Source organism: Terrapene carolina, unplaced genomic scaffold (genome assembly GCF_002925995.2).
Source record: "Terrapene carolina triunguis isolate 2854851 unplaced genomic scaffold, T_m_triunguis-2.0 Scaffold706, whole genome shotgun sequence".
Lineage (NCBI taxonomy): Eukaryota > Metazoa > Chordata > Testudines > Emydidae > Terrapene > Terrapene triunguis.
Window position 1 is genome coordinate 3,362,162 of NW_020665057.1, and position 11,966 is coordinate 3,374,127.

At 44.1% G+C, this 11,966-nt stretch overlaps 1 protein-coding gene across 4 annotated transcripts in view; it reads left to right on the forward strand.

The window, feature by feature from the left end:
* The window catches only part of NPNT (nephronectin), a 90,750-nt gene that overhangs the window by 64,666 nt on the left and 14,118 nt on the right, over positions 1-11,966 (forward strand). For all 4 annotated transcript variants that reach the window (XM_026659863.2, XM_026659865.2, XM_026659864.2 and 1 more), the window contains one exon: positions 3,403-3,861. In XM_026659863.2, the coding sequence (XP_026515648.1) occupies positions 3,403-3,861 (459 nt within the window). The remainder of the gene's footprint in view (positions 1-3,402; positions 3,862-11,966) is intronic.

The following is an 11,966-nucleotide window of genomic DNA, read 5'->3' on the forward strand; positions in this document are numbered from 1 at the left end:
TCCATCTCTGGAGATATTTAAGAGTAGGTTAGATAAATGCCTACCAGGGATGGTCTAGACAGTATTTGGTCCTGCCATGAGGGCAGGGGACTGGACTCGATGACCTCTCGAGGTCCCTTCCAGTCCTAGAATCTATGAATCTATGGAATGCTTTTGAAATGGTTCTCTCAGACATCTCAGAGGGTTACGTTGGGCAAGAGACTGTCTCTCTTGGTGTTTCTACAGTTCCCAGCTCTATGGGACCGCAACTTTCATTAGGGCCATTGAGTGGTATGTAATATAAATAAATAATAAAATAGTAAAGCATACATGACAATTATAATACTCATGGCTCTTTCTTCCCAGTCACATAGGAACTCTCACTTTTGGAGACCAACCAAATTAAATTTTGTCACTCTTTCTGCATGAATATTCTGGGGCAAACTGTGAGACAATATGGTGCCATTATTAGGTACATGGCACTCTACATAATAGTGAGACTAGATGACTCTAAGTCTCCTTTTTGGGGGCCAAGGTTAGAGTGACCATATTTCCCTATGCTGAATACGGGACACCTGGTAAAATTACTCATATTCAAGCGAGTTCAGTGGCAATCGATCAGAACTATGCGGTACAAATGTTCAAATTAACTTCAAGCTGACTGAGCCCTCGTTAAAAAGAAATACTGCGCAGTTGGATTCTTTTTATTTGCCTTCTTATCTTTAAGGCTTTAGGGTTCACACAGGGAGGGGTGACACACATCCCTTACTCCCCCCTCCCCCCCCCAGACTCCCATACACCTCTCCCACACGGGATGGGTGGGGGGGGTCACATGCCCTCCGCTCCCCAGATTTCTGCCAGGGTTCACACCAGAATGTGGCCAGCAGCAGTCTTTCAGCACTGTGTGGAAGGGAAGGGACAGGAGCTGCTTCCAGCCGCAGGGGAAGATGAGGGGGGAAGGGGTGACGTGGTCAGTGTCTTTGCAGAACTTATCTCTTCTCTTCCCTGCCCCCTCCTCCCCTCGCCTGTGACTGGAAGCAGCTTGTCCCTTCCTGCCTGCACAGTGTTGAAAGGCAGCTAACATCTCCAGGCTGCTGCTGGCCACCGACATAACCCAGCTGCCTCCTGTCCCCTGGCTACAGCGCAGGCAGGAAGGGGTTAAGCCCTAAGGATGAATTGTGCACCACGGCCTAGGGAACCTGACTGCAGGGGCTTTAACGAACCCAGACAGAGAGGTGGCTAAGCAGGGGAGGGTGTCTAGGGGATGGAGCAGCCCCAACTCCCTGGGGGCAGGACCCAGGGTGGAGGGGTAGGGAGTGAAGAGAGTGCTAAGGCCCTGCCCCAGGGGCTGCTGTGGAGCCTGCAAGTTCGGGATGTGAACAGGCTGGAAATTGCTTCCCCTGCCACTCCAGAGTGTAGCTGAGGGGTGTAGAGGCTTCCCTGTGCCAGTTCTGTGCAGGACTTTGGTACATGCAGGGCTTGGCTCCTCCTGGCCAGCCTGGAAGGAGCCTGCAGGCCAGGCTGTTGGTGAGCTGCGCACTCTGACCAGGGGCTGGTTGTCCGCCCAGCATTGGAAGCAGGATGCGCCCTGCCGGTGGGGATATGGAGGAGCAGCTGGTCTGGGGGAGGGGTGAAGGGGCAAAGCAGGGAGAGGACATTGAGAGGTGGAGCACGTAAAGGGCTGATGGTTGGGCAGCAGAGGTGACATGTAACTGGCCGCTGCCTGGGGCCTGCCCACACTCACCAGCCACTGCAGCGCGCAGCCAGTGCTGGCCGGAAACGGGACAGGGGGCAGGGTCCTACTGGCGGAGAGCTGGCATGCAGCATGGGCTGCGCTGACCCAGCAGGGTGGGGGCGGCCAGCCCCGCACATTGCGTCTTCGCCCCACCACCAGCTTTGCACACCCACACCCATCGTTGGCCACTGGATCCCCCTATTTCCCGCTGGTGGGAGGGCGGCTGGGGAATAGGGATCTGGCTAGCAGCAGGATTGGACCCGCCAGTACTGATTGCGGGGGGGGGGGGGGGGGGGACAGAAAATACGGGATAATTTGCCCATTTTTAAGAAAAAATCGGGACACCTGCAGGAGGGCTTAAATATGGGACTGTGCCTTTAAAAATGGGACATCTGGTCACCATAGCCAAGATGACACCATCTTCTTGCTCCTCCCAGCATTTGGCAGATCTGGGATCTGGATGAAAGTGGCTTAGATTCAAGCTGTATAAAACAGAATTGATGCTGATTGGCAGGAAGAACCATTTTGAAGAACTGGCAAAGCCAGTAACTATTCCTCCAGTCTCTGTCCGCCCATGGTCAAATCTTGGTCTTACTAGACTCCTCTCTACTCCAAATCTCCAAGGTAGCAAAATTGGCCAGAAACACTTTTTTTGGGCTGGACAAGAGATTGAACCCTTTCTTCTTAGATGTGGACTTTTCTCTTTTATTAACTCAAATCTAGACCTCTTCTACACACAATAGCTGTACCAGTTTAACAAAAATAATTTAACCCCCCCCCAACAATTTTAGTTAATTCAGAGCAAACTCCTGAGTTTAGACACTCTTACATTGGTTTAGCTTGCACCTCTGAATTTACTAATGCGAATTACACCAATATAAACTGGATGTAAATCAGTTAGGTGTGTCTACCTAGGGTTTTTACACCAGTTTTATTAAATCAGTTAAACATTGTAGTTTAGTTACACCAATGCAACTTTCTGTGTAAACCAGGTCCTAGACTACTACAACATGTGGCACCTTAGACTACCTTCGAAAGCTTCTTGGAATTTAGTGTAGAATGTGTTTGCCCCACCTTTTGAGTGGGGCAGAATGGTGTGAGTATGTTTTAGAGAGAGTCTTCAAGATAATTGGGACTCTGTTGGTCATGACCCCCTACATTCAACTGTAGAATACTTCAGCTATCATCCTAAGGGAGGTGTTTGCAGAGGCAGAACACTCAGTTGCCATAACTAGCCTCTGGAATTCACTCCTGCTTGGCTGGACAGATTGCTTATGAGAGCGTGCAAGTCTGGTCACTTTTAGAGCTCAACATACGATGCATCTTTCTGACCAGGCTTTTCACTAACTGCTCCTCCTGGCTAGGTTTTGCTGTTTCTGTCCCTTAAAGTTATCCATTTTGGGGCTGCAGGGGATTGAGTATAGGCTCCTATTGGGTTGTCCTTAATCATTTTAACCACATAACTTGCTCTCAAGATACCATGATGCGAGACACTGTATAAATGCAGGTGATAATATAGAGGTATTAATACTAAAATCTGGGGGGGGGCGGGGTTGAGTGGAAAACTAAACAAAAGGAACTAATTTCAACAAATACTCTATGTATATTCCTGCGATATTATAACATTTTAGTTTGTGTGGAGAGATACTCAAATACCAAGTGTTCTCCCATTTTCACTCTCTTTGCAGCTATTCCTAAAGTTATGATTGAACCATCTCATCCAAATAATATATTCAAGGGCATTACTACACTTCCGAAGGGCAGCAGCGGTATGACCAATAGGATTCCTGACATCGGAGGTACAAGACAGCCCCTGAGACCACCACATATACCAGCTATTATTACAGTAAGGCCTGCAGCCAAGCCAACAGTACAACCTACACCAAAACCAACAATATGGCCTACACCCAAGCCAACTACTAGGTTTGTACCAAAACCGACGACAACAAGACCACCACTGAAGCCAGCAACAAGGCCTCCAACACCTCCACAACCTACAACATCAAAACCTGCACCAACAGCAAGAACCCCACAGTTAACAACTAAAGACTCTTCTCTTGTTCCCACTGAAACTACCTCTCCCCAAGGATTTACAGTTGACAACAGAATACAAATAGAACCTCAGAAACCACGAGGGGATGTGTTTAGTAAGTACACCTATATGTTCTTTCATTAATAGGATGTGTAAATTGCAGGTGAAAGGAAGTGTTGCATTCTATTGTCTTCAGAAAATTTATTTTCATAGATGGCATGTAGGATATGAAATTGCAAATGGTGACATTGTGATAGCCTTTACCACTTCAGTGCCCTATGGACCGTTGCCATTGGACATTGCATGCCTCTGTGAATATAAAGTATGTTGTACCTCTTGTTATCCTATTGAAATATGGGCCATATTAAATCTATGTGGCCATAGACATAACAGCTCACTTTAGCATTCAGGGGTTAACAGGCTTTCAGTTCAGTCCCCTGGCCTAGCGTTGTTGAGGTCCATTGTTCTTCTGAATATTTTGGACAATAGGTTTAAAAGTTGAGGTGTTGAGTGACTGTAACATAGGGCATTCGTTCAGCTGCATGAATGTGAAAGAAATAGCACTTAATGTATGAACCAGTAAGGCTTTGTGTGTGTGGTTTGGATTCATGTAGTAGTCTCTTTAATATTTACTGCTAACCCATAACAAAAACACATTAAAAAGAATACTGAGGCTTGTTTTATGGAATGTGCCTACAAAAATCAGCTCATGATACTGAAGATGCTCATGGAATGTAGAAGTGTCATTTTGAGAGCTTCCCTGAAAGATATTGCAGTATTTTTGTGCAAGCTTTACTACATACCACAAATGACATTGCTGGTGCGTGTAGTTAGACATGCCTGCCAAGAAATACTCAACACCCTAATTCATCTTTAGCACTGTGGCTGCAGTTAATTATAGAGATTGGGAGTGTGTGTTAGATCAGCCCTTTTCTTCAGCCAATAAAGCTGCTGAAGCAATATAGGAGGAAAACATTTGCTGTCTCAGAGCAGGTGGACAGGCACTTGTGGGGTTTTTTGTTTGTTTGTGATTTTGGTTTCTATACAGTAGCTTCTAGGGGTGTGTTCTTTATGATTACGCAGTGAAATATTTCATCCTTTAAATAAAGGATTTGTTTTTCTGGTAATATTTAATCTGCTGCAGGCAGTTTGACTATTTTGTGGGGGAGAAAAAAATGAACTAGAAAGAATTAAGGAAGATTAAAAAGTTGTTTCTGAATGATTCAAAGGATCTTTAAAACTGTTTTTCAAGGGTAATTTTTAAACAATCACTATAACTTGTTCAGTCTAAGAAACTGAATCTTAAATATAAATGTTTTTGTAAAAATATACTTTTACATCCTCAAATGTATTTTAGACAGCAATAATTTTTTGTTATATTTTATTTGTATTGAAGGAACTTGTTTACTTTCTAAGGGCCTGATCCTGCAAACATTTAAGCATGTGAGTAACTTTATTCAGATGAGTAGTCCCAAAGTGTTCAAAATAGGGCCTATGTGAGATGTAAGTGGTGCAAGAGCCTTATGCTGGCTTTTTGCACCATGATTTCACCCATTAGTATTTATCAGCATTCTTGAATTGTCACAGAATCTCTGAATTTCTTAATATGGTCTGGCATCTCTAATTTATTTTCTCTCTAATTTCCAACTATCTGTCTAAGGGCTTGAGTCTCTTCCCACTTACACCAGTGTAAATCAGAAGTAACTACTTGGAGATCAGCGGAATTGCACCCGCATAAACTGGTGAGACTGAGAGGAGAATCAAGACCTTAAGTAGTTTCTAAAACTGGAAAGTAATGCTTTTTAAATTAATATGCTACTGTAAGACTCAGCTGATACCAGCCTAAAGCTGTTGTCGTAAAATATGCTTTGCACGCTTTCTCAGCCTTTTTTCTAGGTAAAGGATAATGTCAATTTAATATTCAGTATGGTGATGGACCCAGCAAGTCAATGTTCTAATAGGTCCTTTCCATCTCTAATTGCTATGATCCTACATTACTAAAATATTCTTTGTATTTCTGATGACTGATCCTGATCACCCACAAGAGCAAAGTCTATAGTTAGGTAACTTCTCAGCCTAGTTATGACTAGCAGAGACACACATTTAGGCTGGTACAAGCTGCAGGTAGCAAGGAGGAATCATCTTTAAAATGTTAAAAGTAATGTTATATAAAGCTGTATCTGTCACTCCTAATTTCCTCTGTGCTCTGTGTGCCTGGAGTGGTAATATTGTCCTTTGTTCATGACATGTTTGGGGTTTTGTAAAGATAGTGAGTGTTCTGTAATGGGAAAAAGTCTCTTCAGGTAGCTTGCAGCGTTGAGAAACTAAATGACAATTCCTCAGATAGCTCCTACAAGGTTACAGTTCTGTCAACCTTATTGAAAAGGCATATAGAATTTAATAGGGATGAAATCATTTGGTTTCTACAAAAATGGAATAGGATTCTATAGAAATTGCTCTAAAAATCTATAGAATTCAGCAGTCAGTGATCTCCCATCTACAGGTTTTTTGAACCATCCTATAGAATTTTATAGCAGAAAGATAATTTTCTACTAAATTGTATAGGTCAGTTTAAAACAACCTATAAAATATATCTTTCTCTACTAATTCTATAGGATTTTTCTGTTTTGGGAAGCGTGCTTTCATTTATGTAGAGATCAAGATATAGAGATTTGAATTCTGGAAAGTACAAGCTGTTTTTAAGTTTGTTTGCTTTTTCAATGTGATCTTAAATTATTGTAGTTGCAAGGAACCTAAGGAAAAGAGATTATCTGCAGAGTATATATCATGTTTTTGTTTACGAGTGCTCAGGAGTAGCCATTAGTAGTTTGTGAAATGTATACATAGCCTGAGACCAGTTATTTATCCTTCAATACGCTTCAGTACACAAATCAGCCTGATTCTGAGACATGCTGTGCACCTGCTACTGTCATTGACTTTAATAGGCCATATTGGTACTCAGCCACCCTCCATATCAGATCCATAGATATGTGCTTTTTAATCTGTTATCCCTTCTCTTCATCCCATATTAAAGATGTATTTGATTTACATAAAATCAAAGTGTGAGCAAGATTCAAGATTCCTTTCATGCTCTAGATGTTGACAAGTTGTAGGGCACTCCTGGGGTAACCTGCAGCAGGCCTGCTACGTTGTCATTTATTTTTTAAATTATTTGTATTTTGATAGCACCCAGAATGTGGTGGGCACTGTCCCCCACCTCACACAGCAAACACACAGCCCCTGTCCCAAGGCACTTATTAAGTGAGCATATTATAATGTTCACTCTGGAAGTGAAACCTGCAGTCACAGTTGCAAAACAGCTCCCATCACAGCTCTGTTTTTGTTGTTTGTTATTCAGTGAGCACTATCCGTGTACTCAGCACTATGTAGCACAGAGAAAGCCACGCCTGTTGGCCTCTCATGCCCTACTGCCACAGAGAGCTTTCAGGTGTGGATAAGGAACAATGTCCTTGTATTAAGGAGGGGATAGTGTGTAGCATGTAGGAAGAAAGCTGTTATATTCCCTCACTTAGCTCATTCGGAAAAGATGGCAATTCTCATGTGTTTTCACTGTACTGGCTTGGTTTGTTTATGTTCCCCAATATTGATCCAGATTGAAAACGTATACAATGGCTGCATTCATGGTTCCTATGTAGCTGTTAGATTCCTACCGTAAAGAGATGTTTTTTGTCTATTTGATGCAAAAATTACAGTTGGTGAAAACCATCCTCCCTGTCAGCCCTGAATTCTCTCCCTGTCCCTCCTAAAGTTGAAATCCCTCCTATCCCCTTTCAATGTTCTATTTGTATGAATAGGCTCTCCACCCTTTTCTGGGCCTCAGTGGATCACATTGCCCCATTGCACCAGCCTCATCATCCTTAGGATTAGTCAGGTCAGCACTGGAGCTCCCTTCCACAGGAGTAAGGTGCCTGTTGGACATCAGGATTTTTCCTAAGTGTACAGTACCAGTACGTACGTATGTATTGTTAGAATGTCAGAGAAACAGCAAGAGTAGCTGTTTGGTGAGGGATTCCCAGAAGAAAGGGCTTCACTGAAGCATTATACATAGCACAAAGGAGCCTTCCTGACTTAACTAGCTCTACCCAGCTCTGCTCCCACCCCTGGCTGGTGCTGTAAATTACTGGGTAGCTTTAGAGCTTTGTTCCCACTTTCCTTTGTAATGCAAAGGCCAAGTTCAAAGTCAAGATCAAGTTGTTCCTCCCCCTCCTTTTCTGAACCCCTGTCTGCTCCTTATCCCCTGTATCTTGCTTCCATCTCTCTTCCTGTGATTTTGTTGTGGGCTCATACCCCAAAGTGGAGCATATAGCAGACTGAGCAGTGTAGTGGGGTCACCTAAAAGAAAGTGTTACAATCAGTTAGAATGTGGTTAAGTGTACTCCCAAATAGGCAGCTGCCCCTGGGTTACACACCCAGGTGGAATCCTCTGTGTCACCAGATCAGATCAGACACTGCCTGACCATATTCAAATGCAACATTCCCTTCTTTAAGTGGACAACCCTGGACATCTCTTCAAGACTCACTCACAGTTGGACAAATGGGAGGGGGAGGGGGAAAGTAGATAAGGCAAGACAAGATGTAGAAACAGTCAAACAAAAATCCATACAGCATACTGGGAGCAAGGAAGAGACTGTGCAAATACTTCCCTTTAGCGTATGCATTTTTTAATTGTTTCATGGAGCTTAGATATTATGACAGGTGTGTTAGAAATGCCATAGATTAGATAGAGGTTCAAAGCTGCCCAGAATTTTGAGACATGAGTGCATGAGACAGCTGTGTAATGTTTAGGATATTGACATTTATTTCCTTCTTGTACAAAAGGAGAAGCAACATTACGAAAGTGGATCAAAATCTGAATCTATTTCTAGACTGAAAAATTAATCAGTCAATCAAAACCCCAACAACATCAGCTGAGAAGTTAACTAAAATGTTATGGTCAGATAAGCTCTTTATAGTTTCTCGTCATTGCTAATTCCATTTGATATGGTTTATTGAACTTTCAGAGACTTATAAACATCCTAAAATTTCCCACTAAGGCTGATTCTAACACTCCAGCAGATTTTCTGGTCAGCCACCCATGATTCACCTTGGCCAGCACCCATATGCTTAAGTCCTAGGGATGACAGTGATTGATACCCATGTCTGGCAACAGAAGCTGTTCCTTTTGTGGTTGGCTCGCTGCTAGATGTCAACAGGAAAGTGTGAATTGCACTGAGGTCCCTGTCGTCCCCTGAGGGACGCATGGGACCTGAGGGGGCATGAAAAAGATCATGCCCTGCTCCACTGACCCGACAGCAGCAATGCAGACGTGTTGCAACCATCATTGTACACCTGGAAGGAGATGATTTGGTGGATGCTACTAAGGTCAGCCTCCTCACTGACGGTGATGCAGGACTGAACTGAGCATAGTAAACTATTTCCAGGAACTGTGCTGGCTTTGCTAGACTAGTTCCCCCTCAGTACATGGCTCGCAATAATACTGCAGTGGGACAGTCATAAAAAATGGGAAATGGTGAGATGTGGTACTTTGTGGTATAGATTAGGGGGGCAATACTGGGCATATTGGCCAATCCTGTTCTGCCTTTGTCTACAATTTAAAAGCTGCTATCAAATTTGGACTTTCAGGCTGGTTTATACCCTGGGGTGGGAAGCTATTGCTGATAGAGGGAGATTGTGACTTGGCTTTCTAGCTGTGCATGCACTACATAAAGGGCTTGAGGGAGTAACTTCTTCGGTATAATGTCTTGTTGTTTCCAACAGTTAGTGCTGCAGCTGAATGATAGCTTAGTGTTGCAAATGGCGGGCCTTTCTGGGCGCTCAGTTGACCACCACCAATAGGTGGGTGACATTTTTGGTATATTATACTTGGATGGGAGGAAGGGGCTTCAGTAGGTGGCAGGATATGGGGCACATAGTGAAGGGGAGTGATGCCTCAGCACCATTTGACTGTATCCAGCAATGAATTCATGGTGCCTCAGCATATTACTGATCAGATCAGCAAAGACAATATGCCTGGTAATGTTTTTGTAGAAAACAAACACACATCTCGGGGTTTTTTATTTATTTATTTTTCCTAAATCTAGTCTCAGCAACGTTTCTGCTTCTCTGGCTTCCTGTCCCATACACTAGGTCAGGGGTTCGCAAACTGGGGGTCAGGACCCCTCAGGGGGTCACGAGCTGTCAGCCTCCACCCTAAACCCCACTTTGCCTCCATCATTTATAATGATGTTAAATATATAAAAATGTGTTTTTAATTTTATAAGGAGGGGTCACACCCAGAGGGTTGTTATGTGTAGGGTTACCAGTACAAAAGTTTGAGAACCACAGCACTAGGTGAAATTCTCTGAAATATCCATTGCAGAATGTCCCTGAATCTGCTGCTTAGCACTGTCATTCGGACCACTGTAATTTTCATTAGTCTGCTTAATGATGACACCGACTGGTGTAGGTTAGACTGACATTTAGATAACGGGGTTGTTTTTTGGAAAGGTTTTAGATTACTTTGGTATTTTACTCTTTTACCAGTATTTACTATAGGACTAAAAAAGGACTTAGAGGACCGTCTCACCGTCTGAAACAAAACAGACAATAGTTTGGGTTTTGTTCATGGACTTACTATTCTTGTCTTCTGAACCACTTAGTCAGATGAGGCAATGGAATCTAGCAGCAAGGATAATCTTCTCCTTTGACACAGCGTGAATGAAAACTTGCTGGAATGTAGCATGGGGTTAATATTCAACTATTCAGGATGTGATCCAGAGCCCACTGAAGTATGTAGGCATCTTTCCATTGACTAAAATGGACTTTGGATAAGGCTCTTAATGAGCAGAATTTATTAGTCTTTAAGGTTGAGATTTTCAAAGCCACCTAAAAGATTTGGATGTTCAATTCCCATTTTTATAAAAAAGCTTGTTTTATGTTCATGAATTTTTGGGGTCGCTCTTCTTAAGACTGAAAAGGCCTTAGAACAGGGGTGGGCAAACTATGGCCCAGGGGCCACATCTGGCCCTTTTAATCTGGCCCTCGAGCTCCTGCCAGGGAGCGGGGTCCAGGGCTTGCCCCACTCCGCACAGCTCCCAGAACCAGCAGCATGTCCCCCCTCCGGTTCCTATGCGTAGAGGCAACCAGGGGTCTCCACACACTACCCCCGCCCCAAGCGCCACCCCTGCAGCTCCCATTGGCTGGGAACCGTGGCTGATGGGAGCTGCAGAGGTGGCACCTGCGGATGGGGGAAGGGTACAGAGTCACCTGGCCACACCTCCATGTAGGAGCCGGAGGGGGACATCCCGTTGCTTCCGGGAGCTGCTTGAGGTAAGCGCCGCCCAGAGCCTGTGCCCCTGACCCCCTCCAGCACCCCAATTCCCTGCCCCATCCCTGATCCCCCTCCCACCTGCCAAACCCCTCGGTCCCACCCTCTTGCACCCCAGAGCCTGCATCGCCAGCTGGAGCCCTCACCCCCCCCACCCGCGCCCCAAACCCCTGCCCCAGCCTGGAGCCCCCTCCTGTACCCTGAACTCCTCATTTCTGGCCCCACACCAGAGCCCTCACCCCCTCCCGCACCCCAAACCCCAATTTTGTGAGTATTCATAGCCCACCATACAATTTCCATACCCAGATGTGGCCCTCAGGCCAAAAAGTTTGCCCACCCCTGCCTTAGAAGGCACAGCAAGTATGGTTGTGTAATCCTTGAATCTATCAAAATGAGACAGTGCTAAAGGTAAAGAATGTAGACCCTGAGTCACTGATGTCAGTGGAGTTGCATTATTTTGGATTAGTTTGGCCCAATATTCTGATACCTTTTAAAAATGAGTTTGGCATAATGTTTTTATGAAAATAAGTGTTTCATTGTTATGTGGCACCTGGAGCCATAGAGCCTGAATCCTTTACGTAAAGGGTAAATCACATACTTCCAACATTCTTCCATGCAATTTTGTGCTCACACCTGATTCTTTCAAGCTTGTGCTTCCTGTTTGATGGTCTGTCTATGTCTCATACTGATTGTATAACCATTGTTCATCTTCTAGATCTGTTTGCTGAAAGAAAAGCAGTTCAATTTTTAAAGAGATTTAATAGGACATGTCTTGAACAATTCTACATTTATAAAAAATGCACGTCAATATAAGTAACAAGGGTTAGGTTAAAGAAGTTAGTGGGCATTATACCTGCCTGAAGAATACAGAATTGGGCTCTACTTGGATTAGG